Source organism: Chionomys nivalis, chromosome X (genome assembly GCF_950005125.1).
Source record: "Chionomys nivalis chromosome X, mChiNiv1.1, whole genome shotgun sequence".
NCBI classification, from domain to species: Eukaryota; Metazoa; Chordata; class Mammalia; order Rodentia; family Cricetidae; genus Chionomys; species Chionomys nivalis.
Window position 1 is genome coordinate 65,911,536 of NC_080112.1, and position 16,073 is coordinate 65,927,608.

The following is a 16,073-nucleotide window of genomic DNA, read 5'->3' on the forward strand; positions in this document are numbered from 1 at the left end:
ACATACGTTAAATAAAAATTTCTTTTTATTTAACATAAAAATACATCAACATATGCTCTCAGTTGGCAATGTTCTTTCCAAGAGCCAAAAACAACCTAACACAAAACCCCCAACACTAGGCATAAGAAACCTTCTTTTGAATTTTTGATCAGGGTTGTCCAAGAGACTCCTAAAACAGCCTTTTGCTATTGACATTGATTGCCCTCAAAAGTAGAAGGTAAGTCCCTGTTGCTAAAGGCAGTATGCACTTTAGGCACAGGGCTCAAATGCCCCTGTGCTGGAACTAACTTGAATGTATCCTTCATGAGGAGTAGCTTTCATGTTTCCAGAAGAGACCATGGAGCCATCCAAAGCTTCCAAAGGAAGAACACAACTAACATAACCCAGTTATGACACCTATGAAACACAATAGTGACTTCCATGAAAAATAAACCTAATAGGTACAGCAGTGGTATACATACCTTGCTGGTAACCAAGAGCTTTCTAATTTCACTTAAGACTGCCTCAACAAGAGGGACATCACGCCTGGTACAGGAAACCTTGTCAACCGCCTAGTGCTAGTGAAGTCAGAGATCTTGAAGAAGTTACAACTGCCACTTAACTAAACCACCAATATCTTCAATCACATTCTAAATATTCGTCTTTACACCCACAGATAAGTGTAGTCCTAACCTCTTATCAAGGAAACTTATCTTTGCAAAAGGAGAACATAAATAATAATGCAGAGTCATAGTTCCCAGCCTCAATGGAAACACCTACAAAACAACTTCTATATCCAAAACTCATGGAACGTTATGGATAAAGAAGTTTGCTATGAGACTGTTTCCTGGTAATGTCAGAAATACACCCTTAGTCTTACCAATGTGAATGCCTAAACATGAGCAGAACAAAGACAACATAGACATGTTAAAGTGAATGGGAAAAGCCAAGAGGCCTCAACCATACACAAACAACTAAAGAATGCCCAGAGAGGGAGAAATAAATAGTTTTCCCCAAAGAAGAGGATACAAGGAGAAATTATAAAGTAATGGTAATAGGGACGAAAGGGAAGGAAGAAAATGATGCAATCATGTTTTAATTTGAAAAGCTAAAAAAATAGTTTTTTAAAAAACCTTTCTCTTGCTTTTTCAGTCCCCGGCCAGCTGGCCTTGGTGAGTTCCCGATAGAACATCCCCATTGCCTCAGTGTGTGGGTGCACCCCTCGCCGTCCTGAGTTCCTTGCTCGTGCTCACTCTCCTTCTGCTCCTCCTTTGGATCGTGAGACTTCAGTCCAGTGCTCCAATGTTGGTCTCTGTCTCTGTCTTCTTTCATCGCCTGATGAAGGTTAATATTCAGGGGGATGCTTATATGTTTTTCTTTGGGTTCACCTTCTTATTTAGCTTCTCTAGGTCTCGCTGAACATAATGGACAATGAGGACTACTGAGAACTGAAGAACAATGGCAATGGGTTCTTGATCCTATTGCACGTAATGGCTTTGTGGGAGCCCAGGTAGTTTGGATGCTCACCTTAATAGACCTGGATGGAGGTGGGTGGTCCTTGGACCTCCCACAGGGCAGAGAAACCTGCTTGCTCTTTGGGCTGAGGAGGAAGGAAGACTTGATTGGGGGAGGGGGAGGGAATGGGAGGTGGTGGCGGGGAAGAGGCAGAAATCTTTAATAATTAAATTAATTAATTAATAAAAAAAATCAGCAAGAAAAAAAACCTTTCTCTTCATAACTCTTATAAATCCTGTTTGGTGATTATACTAAAATATCATGTCTGATATCAATTAACAATTATATTTATAGCGGGTGTGGTGGTATGAATAAGAAAGGCCCATAGACTCATTTATTTGAATGTTTAGTCATCAGACAGTGGCACTATTTGAATAGGTTTAAGAGGTGTTGTCTTGTTGGAGAAGATGTGGCCTTGTGAAAGAAACTGCATCACTGAGGGAGTGGGATTTGAGGTTTCAAAACCCCAAACCAGTTCCAGGGTCTTTCTCTCTCTTCCTGCTGCCTGTAGGAAATTTAGGGTTCTAGTGGTAGAACTCTAAAGTTCCTTTCCCAGTGCCATATCAGCTACATTCTGCTGTGCTTCCTGCCATGCTAATGGTGAACTAAATTTCTGAAACATAAGCAAGCCTCAACAAAACACTGTCTTTTATAAGACAGTTTCTATGGCCATGGAGGACACTTAAGTGGAAGTGATGTTTCCACATTCATAATTGAAAAAGAGTTGAAACCAGCAGACCCTGAAAATTACATGTGTGTATTTTAGTACTTCGAAAGGCTAAGTAAATAATACAAAGAAATACAATAAAATGGCACAAATAAATCAAGATGAAATCCTAAAAGATACTTTTATGTAACCAGCAGGAAAGCAAGAAAAGACAACGAAAGGAATAGAAATGGAGAGCACAAAACTAAAATGGTAGCCTTAAGCTCTAAAATGCCAATCAGTGATAATCTTAAATTTAAATCATCTAAGCAAAGCAATTAAAAGGCAGAAATGAGCATTGTAGATAAAATCAGATGCTATCAAATTACCCCCAGTAGCCATTTCTTCCACTGATGAATGAATCATTTCCTAAGAATTAAAAAGATGCAAATTATCATTTAAAACTCTTGTTGAGAATCATCTTTCATAGGTAGGAGGCAAAGGGAATTTTGTTTTTAAATGATTCAGATTCCTAAATGCTTTTGCTGCTAATCAGTTTTATAACCATGAAACATTTATCTTAATTTTAACATGCTTTGATGATGCTGACACAAAATTTTGATCCTCATCATGGAGTAGGTAGAGTTATTTCTTTTTAAAAGTTGTTTGTAACATATGAGAACAATTAGCTAACAATCATAATCAAGAATGGTATGGTTTATCTGCAAATATACATCATTTTAACTTTAAGAATCTATTACTATATTAACAAATTAACATGATAAAGACAAAATATATGAAAAAGCACATATAAAATAATGAAATACAAATAAATTGAAATATTTTCTGATTTTAATATATTTGTTTAATTTATAAATGACTAAAAATATTTTATTTGTCAATGTTGGTCTACTTAAGTACCTTACATGACTAGAATTCGAACAGTAAATATTGCACTAAGAAACAGTTTACAGGTTAGTATATTTCTCTATCAAATATTTAAAAAGTAACAAAAATTCTCATCAAGTTTCATAAATTAGTAATTTAACATTACAGAAGAAAGCATAAAATTAACAGATGATAGAAATATGCATTATTCATTTTTAGGGTTTGACTTCTGGGACATGGAAGCTTTATGCATTATTGAAAATTCATGCAATTGTAATGGAAATTAGTAAAAAATGTTCAAAAGTGGTATCTGTTCATATATTTCAAGAATATTAAAACTGTATTTAGTTTACAAATTATACTTCTAGAAAAATATCCTGAGGAAGTACTGTTAATTTTCTGCAATAGTTTGTTTTCAGTGATATTCATTTATAATTCATGAGTGAGACATAAAATTAAATAAAGGTAACTGAACAGAAATGTTGTCATTAGCTACTTATCAAAACACCATGGGCCTTCTTTAGTAATCAATAGCTGATTTCATTCTAGATACTATGATGACCATGCTAAAACTGGTTTCTAAATTTCTTTAGTCAATCATGATATCACTCTTTTTTGCCAAATGCAAATTTCCCAGTCAACCTACCTGGTATATAGATATGCATTGACCAGTTACATATCATAATATATAAAGAAAAGTCTACTTGGAAACATGGGGAAATATTTATTTCCTAGTAGATGGAAAGCTCTTTTGGCTTTGCCTCTGCTTCATGCCCTTTGTGGTGTGAAAATATGATTGCTTGGGTTTTAACAACTATGGAGCTATGAGTATGTAAACAGAAAAGCAAAGATTTCAAAATACCAGAAAAGAACCTATGTCTTTGGTAACATTGATGATGAGCAAAACACACCACAAAGATGTCTGTATCCAGACTTCAACATGTTCATACATGGGCTCATATATTAAGTCACTTCAAATTTTAATGACTATTTTTCATGCTAAGCATAGACAAGTTGTTGAAGTTGTAAAACAATTGTTCTAATTAAATTTATTTTAAATTGGTACATAAAACTTAAATATGACACTATATCAACTGAACCAACCTCTCAACATCTGTTTTCATGTTTGCCATACATCATCTTCTGAGAATAATCCACTTATTGCTAGGCCTTTTTATTGATTGTGTGTGTTTTTTATGGTGTTTAGTATTTTTCAGTACATTTATGGTCTACACAACACTTTCTTTGTATTTTTTCAGTGTAGAAATATTTTAATTTCATAAAATTTCATAATCAATGTCATGATAGTCCTATCAGATAGTGTTTGATTTTATTTGTATTTTAAGTTTTACTCTCACTTTTAGGGCTATAGGTCTTAAAGTCTTTGATATATTTCAAATTGATTTTGATGCAGGGTCAGAGATAGAGATTTGGTTTCATTCTTCTACAAGGGGCTATTCAGCTTGGCCAGCAACAATTGTTGATAAGGTTATCATTTCTTCAAGTATGATTTCTTTCTTTTTTTTTTTTTTTTTTTTTGGTTTTTCGAGACAGGGTTTCTCTGTGGCTTTGGAGCCTGTCCTGGAACTAGCTCTGTAGACCAGGCTGGTCTCGAACTCACAAAGATCCGCCTGCCTCTGCCTCCCGAGTGCTGGGATTAAAGGCGTGCGCCAACATCGCCCGGCTCAATCATGATTTTTAAAAAAATCATGTGATTGTAGCACTATGGGCTTATATCTGGGTCCTATGTTCTGTTACACTGATCCATAGAAGTGAACTGTTTTTGCCAATATAGTGCTATGTTTATTGCTATGGTTCTGGAGTACAACTTAAATAATGGGTGGGTATATGCCTTTCTTTGCTCCTTTTTCCCCCCAGAATTGATGGCACTATCCAGGGTCTTTAGTGTTACCACATAGATTTATTTATTTATTTCTATTTCTGTGAAGAATGGCATTGAGATTCAAAAGGGATTATATTGACTATGTAGTTTTGGTTTTGGCAGTGGAGTCGTTTGCAGAATATTATTTTCTTTTTTTTGATTTTTTTTATTAATTAATTTATTTAATTATTAAAGATTTCTGCCTCTTCCCCGCCACCACCTCCCATTCCCTCCCCCTTCCCCAATCAAGTCTTCCTCCCTCCTCAGCCCAAAGAGCAAGCAGGTTTCTCTGCCCTGTGGGAGGTCCAAGGACCACCCACCTCCATCCAGGTCTATTAAGGTGAGCATCCAAACTACCTGGGCTCCCACAAAGCCATTACGTGCAATAGGATCAAGAACCCATTGCCATTGTTCTTCAGTTCTCAGTAGTCCTCATTGTCCGTTATGTTCAGCGAGACTGGTTTTGTCACATGCTTTTTCAGACCCCGGCCAGCTGGCCTTGGTGAGTTCCTGATAGAACATCCCCATTGTCTCAAACATACAACAAAAGTATATGCTCAACTATGTTCATAGCAGCATTGTTTGTAATAGCCAGAACCTGGAAACAACCTAGATGTCCTTCAATGGAAGAATGGATGAAGAAAGTATGGAATATATACATATTAGAGTACTACTCAGCAGTAAAAAACAATGACTTCTTGAATTTTGCATACAAATGGACGGAAATAGAAAACACTATCCTGAGTGAGGTAAGCCAGACCCAAAAAGAGGAACATGGGATGTACTCACTCATATTTGGTTTCTAGCCATAAATAAAGGACATTGAGACTATAATTCGTGATTCTAGAGAAGCTAAATAAGAAGGTGAACCCAAAGAAAAACATATAAGCATCCTCCTGAATATTAACCTTCATCAGGCGATGAAAGAAGACAGAGACCAACATTGGAGCACTGGACTGAAGTCTCACGATCCAAAGGAGGAGCAGAAGGAGAGTGAGCAGAATATTATTTTCTAATTAATGAGAATTGATGGTTTTCTATCCGTCTTAGTTAGATTTTTATTACTGTGATAAAACACTATGACCAAAAGCAACTTGGGGAAGAAAGACTTTCTTTCAAGCTTAGAGTCCCACATCACAGTTCATCATTCAAGGAAGTCAGGACAAGAACCAGGAAGCAGAAACTGAAGCATGCTGCCTCCTGGTTCTCTCCTTGGGGCTTGCCTAACCTGCTTTTTAATAGTGCCTGGTAGCATCAACCCAGGGGTGATATCTCCCAGAGTGAGCTCAAGCTTCCCACATCAATCATCAGTCAAGGAAATGAACTGCTAGTTTGCCCAAAAGCTAGTTCTGTGGGAGCATTTTCTCATTTGTGGTTCCCTCTTCTTAAATGACTCTAACTCATGTCAAGTTCACATAAAACTGACCAGCACACTGTCTTCTCAAGTCTTCTTCTTCCTGCATTGAGTATGAGTGGAGAGACAGTTCAGTCTTACTTTGCTCCTAATCTTAGTGGAAATGCCTGGAATTTTTTTTTTTATTTAGTTTGTTTTTGTTTGTAGCTTTGTTGTATGTAGCCTTTAATACAGAGAGATATTTTCTTTTGATTCCTAACCTCTTCGTTACTTTTATCATGAAGGGATGTTATATTTGTCAAAAGCATTTATAAATCAATTTAAATAATTATGCAATTTCTATCTTTAAGTCTATTTATTACATAAATTATGTTTATTGACTTAAACATGCTTGACCATTTCCAAATCTTTAGAATAAAAACGATGTGGTCATGAATACTTGGAGGCTCACCCTTCCTCTTATTATCCCCAGTGCTTTCTCTTCTTCCCACTCAGGAGTTTAAGATGTGAGCTCTCAGCTGTTTCTAGTACCATGCCTTTGACTTACCATCATGAACTCTTAAGCCTCTGAAACAGCAAGCCTAATTAAATAGTTTTTCATAAGTTTTGTTGCTTATGACATTTTATTATAGCAATATAAAAGCAACTAAGACATGTGTGCTATTGAAAAATTTTTTATCTGTTCATCATGGAAACTAGTCTGTAATTATCTTTTAGCATTTTATTTTGTTTTGTTTGCTTAGTTTAAGTATCAGGTAATACTAAATTCATAGAAGTAACTTGGTAGATTTTTTTATCTTTCTCTTTTATGAAGTTAATTAAGAAATACTGGCATTGATTCTTTCTTGAAGGATTGTCAGAATTGACCAGCAAATCTTCCTCATCCTAAACCTTTTTCGTTGTAAGATTATTATTGTTGTACTTCCAATCACATCCTTCAGTTTTGATTTTATTGTTTACCTCATCTTGGTTTAATTTTGATAAGTCACATGTCTAGTGATTCATTCATTTCTTTTAGATGTCTTAAGTTGGTGGGAGACATTTTTATAAAATGTCTTAAAAGATTTTTCCTGAATGCCATTGATATCTTTTATAAAATCTGACATTTCACTTGCAATTTTGGCAATTTCAGTTTTGTTATGATCTGCTAGCCTGTCATCTGGGTATCCAGACCTTTTAACATACAAGCACCACTCAATCCCAACCATTCCTCCCCTTCCACCCAGGCAAGCAGATCTCCTGCCTCCTCCAGCCTGCCTTCTCTCTCCTTTTGTCCCTCTTCTGAAGCGGTGACTGCTGCCTCTCTCTTCCCCCTCTCCCTTCTCCCCACCTCCCTATCTCTCTCTTCCTCCTTCCCTTTACCCTTTCCCTTTACCCTCCATAACCCACTAAATAAACTCTATACCCAAACTCTCTCTGCATGGCTTATCTGCATGTCTCTCCCTGGCCATGGTTTTCTACTTGCCTTGGCCCCTCTAAAGGCTCCAGTGACTCCATAGCCCCTTGTGGGACGAGCCTCCCCCAACCTTATCTTTAAAAAAAGAATAACAGGTTTCCCTTCTTTTTCTCTTAACAAGTTTTCTTAAGGGTTAATTTGATTTTATTTTTCAGAGAACTAAGTCTTTGTTTAATTAATTATCTGCTTTGTTTTATTATTGTGATTGTTCTTTCCATTCTTTTAATTTCTTCCTGGAAAATGGTTATTTCTTTCTTTATATTGATTTAGGGTTTGGCTTTACTTGCTCTTCCAAAGCCATAAGTTATATTAATAAATTATTTATTTGTAATCTCTGATTGTGTGGGTGTGTGTACATGCATGCAAGATCACATGCAAATCACATATCTTCTTCAACTAATTTTTTGAGACAAAGCCTCTCAATGAGTCTGGGGCTCACAAATACAAACAGACTAGCTTGCAACCAAACTGTGAAGATCCTTTTAGCTATTTCTCTTTAGAATAAAATTACAGGTACATGCTGCCAGGTATGGATTTTTTTATGGGTGCAAGGGGTCTAAACTCTGGTCCTCACATGTATAAAGCAAATACTTTATTAACTGAGCTATCTCCTCAATATAACTTTTCTGAATATAGATGCCAGGTGAAAATTCTGATGGTTAGACAAAAGCCAGCCTTCCTCAGGAACTTGTGAAGCTAGTTCCCCTCTACCAAAGAAACCATTTCCTTATCACTTTCAGAAGGAACAAATGCCTATTTGTGATACCTATTAGCATACCAAAGGGCATTCTGGCCTGAGGCTTCCTGAGTATCAAAAGTACCTGTTCCATATTTCAGTCCCTCCTGGCAGTCCATCAGGCTCCTTACTTTAACTGTCTACAGCTCACTGGCCTCCCTCTCCCCAGCTTCTCATCATTTCAGCTTTTCTATTTTTGCTATTCTCTCTCTCTTACACTCTCTTGATCTCCTTTCCCCATACTCTTTGTCTTTCTTTCTTGCTTTTACTCTCCACCCTTCCTCTCATTGCCACGTTCATTGTACTACTTTCTCTCCCTGCTCTGGACTTTTCCAGATGCATCTGAATGTACTCTCCCTCATAGCTCCAATAAAACCGCTTCCTCAACTACACCTTGGAAAGGTCAAGTCATCAGTTTATTCAACAGTATATCTATATCTATATCTATATCTATATCTATATCTATATCTATATCTATATCTATATCTATATCTATATCTATATACATGGAGAGAGAGAGAGGGAGAGGAGAGGGAGAGAGAGAGAGAGAGAGAGAGAGAGAAAGAGAGAGAGAGAGTTTTAACTACTCTGATTTAGGAAAGTTTTTTTCAAGATCTTTTCAGTTCCTTGCCATTTTGTGATTGATATGCCTCCTGAGCCTGGATAGCCATCCTCTTAGTTTAAATTTTGAAAGCTTTTTATAATGGTTTTACTGAATATACTGTTTTTGACTTTCTTATATTTAATAAAGTTGAAGTATAATTGCATTATTTCCTCTCTTCCATTTCCTCTTTCTAGCACCTTTAATATATTTTTTTCTGGGATTTTATCTAACTCAGTCTCATTGTGGACCAGTACTATGATATTTTCCAAGGGGAGAAGGTCATATTTCCTTGATTTGTTCTCTTCCTTGTTCCATTCCATTGAGCTCTATGCATCTGAGTTATTCATTGACTGGGTTTATCAGTTGCTCTACTGCAGTCAAAATATTATCAGTATTCAATTGATATAATTTATATGCATAGTTTAGAATTAATACCCCTGTCATGTACTCATTGTGCCTGGTAATTGTTAGGAATATTTTCTAACTCGAGCTCTCTGCCGACACAAGATCCCAATCAAGCCAAATCAAAACAAACCAAATTGAAAGAAATCCAGGCTTAATTGGACTCCTGCACTCTCAGGTGGTCCCAAGGGAAACCAGAAATCTGCCAATTCGACTACATGGGAAAGAGGGAAAACCACGTGTTTATTTTGGGGGGAGCAGTTTAAATAGCCTTGGGGAGTGGTCTTGACTGTTTTAGGGGAGGTGTCAAGGTTTGGTGGGCTACTTTGATCCTCCTTGGAGAGGGGTCAAGGTTCAAGGGGCACAGGGGTAGGGCCTCCAAAGATGGAAGCTGGAGATGGGGATTTACAGTAATACTTGAATATTATCTGTAGAATTTGCTAGATAAAATTCTATGAAAGTGTCCTTTTAGCCAATTAATAACCATGATCCTTTTAACTCCAGTAACTATTGGAGGAATAATACATATGGGTAGTATGGAGAATAGTAGAGTATTACCAAGATTCTAAGTAGGAGGGATGTGGTCTAGATAAGGATAAGGATTCCTGTTAAATTAATTGGAAGGAAATTAAGATGAAGAAAAATATTTGGGAGCAGAGCATTGGGATGTTGTTAGTTTCTATAGTTTAAACCTTTTTAAAATTTTTTGGAGATCTAGAGTTAATAAGAAAAAGAAGTAGGGGCAGGAAAGACAAAATATCAGAAGTAGGAATGAGTGAGAAAATACATTGTTTGTATGTAGGAAGAATATCACAAAGTACATAATAGTACAATGGTTTAAAAGCAAACAAAACAATCATACAAACTGAGCAGTGTATGACCTAAAGCACAACCATTATGAAGCATTATTCAAGAGTTAAGATTAAAAGACAAAAAAAAAATTAAAATTCACAAAACTTTCAACAGTAGCAAGAATGTATAATAAAAGCACTTTGGATTAAAAACATCATGTCAGTCAATATTTCTTTTAGCCTGGAATGGATTTTGAAATTTTTCTTCCCTTCCAGAGTTTCATGTGGCAAACTGCACTAATGGGAGAGTTGCAATCGGTTTGGTATTCCAGCAGTCATCTGTAAAGCCTGATTTTGTGTATGCATTGTCTCACAGAGGTTAGCTAGTATCACTTTGGATTGAACTTTTGGCACAGCCACAGTGAGGTGAGCCGTGCAGTTCTCAGTTCCCTCTGTGGTTTGGCAGCATTGTTCTGGAGAAGACAGGTTGGGATCTGTTGCCATGGGTTCCCACTAACTAAAGCTACAGACTTGGTTTAACAGAGTGTGTCAATTGCCCTACCACATTTCAGGCTCTGGACCCACCCAGCTTTCAGTTTTTGTGGCAGATCTTTCTTCAGGCTCTGTCACAGTGTTGACGTAGTGGTACTCAGAAAAGGGAAGGCAGTATGAGCTTTGGTCCTGCAATTCCCGCTTAACCTCAACTGGAACCCTGCTGTGAGAAGGAAAGCTTTAGTTCCAAGGCCTCATCTCCAATTGCTAGCCAGTCCTTGGTTCTCAGCTAACTGTTACTGCAGCTCTGCTGAGTGTGTGTACTGCAAAGTGCTTCCCTGTGGTTTCCAATTACCTCACCAGAGCCAATTTGTGCAGCTAGGCACTAGTTCACAGCCACTCTTGTCTGCTTCCCCACAGAGATCTCACTTGGCTTAATAAGCCCATTTAGAGCTACTGTCTCTTGCAAGGATAAAGATGACCCTGTACTCTCCTGTTTTCTTTCAGTGGGTTGCATCATGAGGTCTCTAATCTGGCAACTTTCCTAAAAATGTCTATTTTTAATTTTTTTGGAGAAACATCTAAGCTATTTTACAATATGACTTTATTCTTACCACAGTGTGGAAGAGTTCTTTTTCTACATCCTTACCAGCATTAAAAGCAAAATCTTCAGTATTATTTCTTTTCAAAATCTTGTTGCTTGAAAAGTCTTTCCCTGGTTAGTGATGTAGAGCATGGCTTCATGCCCTTGTAGGTTATTTGTATGTCTTCTTTTGGAAAATGAAGACTTTCAATTTAATGCATCCTACTTAATTTGAAAGAAAGACGGGACCCAGTAGTACCTGACTCCAAATGTATTTCTTTGGCATTCACGGTCACTGAACAAATTGCACACACTCTCTGAACTGTGGTTGTCTAGTCTGTAAAATGAGGCTCACAACAGTTTCCTGGCAGGACAGTTACAAAACCAAGCAAAGTAATGTTCTTGAGAGAGTTCTTTACAAAGTCCAGACGACCAGACGAATAGAAATTCTTTATAGTTAAAAGTTTTCCAGAAGCAGTATTGCCATATATGTGATTTTTTTCTGAACTTTCAAGTGGTGTGGAAATAAATGGCAGCCAGAGAGGCACTAAGTCAAACGGACCTTTCATCATGCTCTTCCTTTTATGGGTTTCATGACAGCACCTTGACAGATTAACAGACCTCTTTTTCCCCTCAAAGAAGTGCAGGTTTGCCAATGCAGATGGCTTTAAAGGTAATAACCATGTACATGAGAGGAACATTTATAAACCATTTTTCATGAAGTCTGATGTGGTACTTAAAAGAGATATTTTTGTCAAGACAAGAAATTTGTTGCATTAGATTCATCCTAATAACCAATATGACCTATCCTGTGGTAGCCTTGTCATGGCCTTGGAATTCCTCCACAACCCTGTGGGCATCCCTCTGTAGAATACATGTTAAAACTAGAGTTAATACTATCTTTTGATAGCCTTGGGCTTTAGTCTTTTTTATTTTTTTAACTTATAAATGGAAGAAGGAATTAGGATAAATAATTTTTTATTTCTTTTAGTCGATAGAATATGCTATTTACTTAAAAACCCCAGAAGATTCTTAGTGCCCTTAGAAAAAATGTTTCTCATCAAAGTCCCCAAGTTGTCTGACCTATGTTTTCCTTCCCCTTTCTTTATTTATGAATCAGCTGTGTTAATCTTCTTATCCATGAAACAATACTAATTTGTACTTCACTTGGGACTGCATTAGCTATACGTCATTCCCAGAAAGCAGTTACTCAGGGAGCTCTTCCCAACTCCCACTCTGAATCACATCACTGCATCACATCAACATAATTCTGTTCCTGGGCCCTCAATGTGTGTGTGTGAGAGAGAAAGAGAGAGAGACAGACAGAGTCAGACACAGAGAGAGAGAGAGAGAGAGAGAGAGAGACAGAGACAGAGACAGAGAGACAGAGAGACAGAGGGAGAGAGGGAGAAAGAGAGATACCTACAATCATACTGGCCACGTTGCAAATGTGAGATAAGTAATTGATGAATGAATAAATGTGCAAAAACAAGAAGGAACATACAGAAACTTTCCTGACTTTCTTCTTCTAACCATTATAGTAAACTCTAATATCATCCCCAATTGAAGAAGCAACAAGGGATGTGAAGTAAGTAAAAACTAAGGAGTCCCTGCCTTGATCTCAGTTTTCATTGCTTTTCTTTTTATTCAAAAATTTACCTTTAATTGGACCATTCTATGCTTCAACTTGTTTCTTATTGCTGAATCCTTTCTCAGACAGTTTTCTTAGTAAAGCAGACCCTTCAGAACAGAGGCCACATCAGCATTCTTGATTCTTCCACATTCCCCAAACCTGGTATTTTTCTTCTAAACCTAATTAAATGTACGTTGCTTTGTCTAACAGATTTCTCGAATGCAAAAATTCTGAACCTTGATATGTACATATCTCTTTATGACTTATCATAGTATTGCATTAAGCTCTCCCTGGCCTCTGAGTCTGCTAGCCTCATTTCATGATTGAACAATGACTACTATTGCATTCGATTTGTATTTCATTGTATCTGCTCAACTGAACTGAACTAATAAGAGCTGAGAACTGATGGAACTTCTAATATTGTCCTTTCTTAATTTTTTTCTTAAACATTTGTTTCTTTATTTCTTTCACCAGATAAACAGACATACACAGACACACACACACACACACACACACTTCCTGGTTTCTTAGATGTACAAAAAAAAATCACTGATCAGAAGGGTTTACCTTGGAGAGCTCCTGTCCAGGGCCACACTGTTGGCAGGTGACACAGTGCCCCCATTGGTCCCGGTACTCATTTTCTTGACAATCCATGATGAAGAAACTATGGGTACAGAAAACAATTACTACTGAGAAAACCAGAAGATTTTCAAGCAGTGGCTTTCCTGACACCTTGTTTCTGTGTCTTCTTAACTGTGGCTTTTAGTGAGAATGGACAAAGGAGGGAAACTAATGGAGGTGAAACTTTTAGAGCACAGATGGTGTGCCCAGAACTCTTCTAAATGCTTCCTATGTGACAATATATTTGATTCTCAAAAAATAATGACACAAATTATTAGAAATTCCACTTTACAAGTAAAAAAAAAAAAAGAAACAAAGGCACAGGGACAAAGAAATTTTCAGCTCTACCAGGAGCTCACTGTCAATAAACAAAGAAACAAGCAAGCAAGGAAATAAATAAGTAAAACAGTTGGATTCTTTTTTCTTTCTTTTTTTTCCTTTCTTTTTCTTTTTTGAGACAGGGTTTCTCTGTGTAACTTTAGAGCCTTGCTCTGTAGAACAGGCTGGTCTTGAACTCACAGAGATTTGCCTGACTCTGCCTCCCAACTGCTGAGATTAAAGGTGTGTGCCACCACTGCCTGGTTAGTTGGATTCTTTCTCGTGGCTACAAACAAATGTGTAAAAATCTCTTAAGAATTTAAAAATCACTTTCACACTTATTTTATTATATTTGCAAATACTTTTGATATTTTTTAACTTAAGCAATGTGAAAATTATCTTTATTTGTGAATGAAAAAATTGAAACATGATTCTTCTTTGCCAAAGTGTCTGATTACCCTGACTGGCCCATTCCATTTCAACTTGCAGTCTTGGGTGGATTACTAATGACCTCAGTTACTTAAACCGAAGAAAATGAACATCATGTTTCTGTCTTTTACACCAGACAGCTTTTTGAAAAGATTAAATGTGTTAAGTTCCTTAAGTAATCATGAGGAACTATACAAGTAAAACAGTGTTAATGTGAAGATAGGTAGCTTTGCACAAACACAATTTTTATAACATGGTGCCTGTCTCTCTAAAATAAAACTCATGATGAGACTTTTTTGTTACTCCAAATCTCTTGTAAGGCTGTATTTCAACATACTCAACATACTGATAGACTTTAATATATGCTTCTAATTATAAGAGAGGACAGTGTGACCACCAATCATCTCCACAAAGGTCACCAATAGAAATAGATGTGTTGGCTGGCATTTTTGTTGAAGTATAACTTTTCCCATAACTCTTCTTTCCAATTTCTTCACTCAATGGAAGGTGTCCTATGAAGTTCACTTTTGGCACAAAATGAACACACTTTCTCCTCTTTTGTTTCCAGCAGTCAGCCTCAGAAGGCAAGGTTCCCGTCTTCATCCTCTATACTTCTCATTGAAGACAAAAACTATTAGTAGTCTCTTAACACTCAACAACAATGGAATTCAGGATTATGGTAACAAATCCAGCATGGATTATCTGGAGAAAACTTTTCCTGTATGGTTTTCTTTTGAAAGAAAGAAAGAAAGAAAGAAAGAAAGAAAGAAAGAAAGAAAGAAAGAAAGAAAGAAAGAAAGAAAGAAAGAAAGAAAGGCATTGACAGGGTCCACAAAGCAAAATTCCTTTGGAGATAAATTCTTTTTTTTATTAATTTATTTATTTATTAAAGATTTCTGTCTCTTCCCCGCCACCGCCTCCCATTTCCCTCCCCGTCCCCCAATCAACTCCCCCTCTCTCATCAGCCCTAAGAGCAGTCAGGGTTCCCTGCCCTGTGGGGAGTCCAAGGACCTCCCACCTCCTTCCAGGTCTAGTAAGGTGAACATCCAAACAGCCTAGGCTCCCACAAAGCCAGTATGTGCAGAAGGATCGAAACCCAGTGCCATTGTTCTTGACTTCTCAGCAAAAGCACCTGAAATTTTCACGGAAGTTACTGGCCTATTTGCAGTTTGGTTTCCAAAGCCCAATTCACCCAATAAACATTAAATTGCCTGAACCATAGTATCTCCCTTTAGCCCTAGTTTGAGATTGCTGTCTAGGTAGGCTTTCCACACATACCCAGACATAGCAAATAAACACGGAATTTTTTGTTCCTCTTGTTTTTTGAATAAAATCAATTATCCAAAACATAAATTAAATTGTCTGTCAATTGGAGTTTGAAAACTATTTTCTTTGAAAAAACAAAGCCATCTGTATGCTAGACTGTTCTGAAGTATCCTGGTTATATTGATAAAACTGCCTAATAACTAATAAAGGTCATCACCATCAATAATGTGAGGCCTCATATGAAACTACTTCCTGTGAATAGCAGTGTCCTGCAGCAGATGTTAATTTATGGTAAGAATAAGAAAGAATAATCAGACATTGTGAATACAACTATTCTTAAATATCCTATTACTGACTCTGTCCTCCTACTAAGTGTTACAGAAGATGTAGTTTTGAACAAGTCAGCAATGCACAGTCAGACCTATGAATTTTTTAGTAAAGAATCTTAATGCCCAACACCAAGTTAGTACAGAAATGG

General features: G+C 36.9%; 1 protein-coding gene across 2 annotated transcripts in view; it reads right to left on the reverse strand.

The window, feature by feature from the left end:
• Nucleotides 1–16,073, reverse strand: part of Eda2r (ectodysplasin A2 receptor) — a 47,158-nt gene that overhangs the window by 12,904 nt on the left and 18,181 nt on the right. For both annotated transcript variants that reach the window (XM_057760107.1, XM_057760106.1), the window contains exon 4: nt 13,529–13,625. In XM_057760107.1, coding sequence (XP_057616090.1) covers nt 13,529–13,615 — 87 coding nt within the window. In that variant the 5' untranslated portion in view covers nt 13,616–13,625. The remainder of the gene's footprint in view (nt 1–13,528; nt 13,626–16,073) is intronic.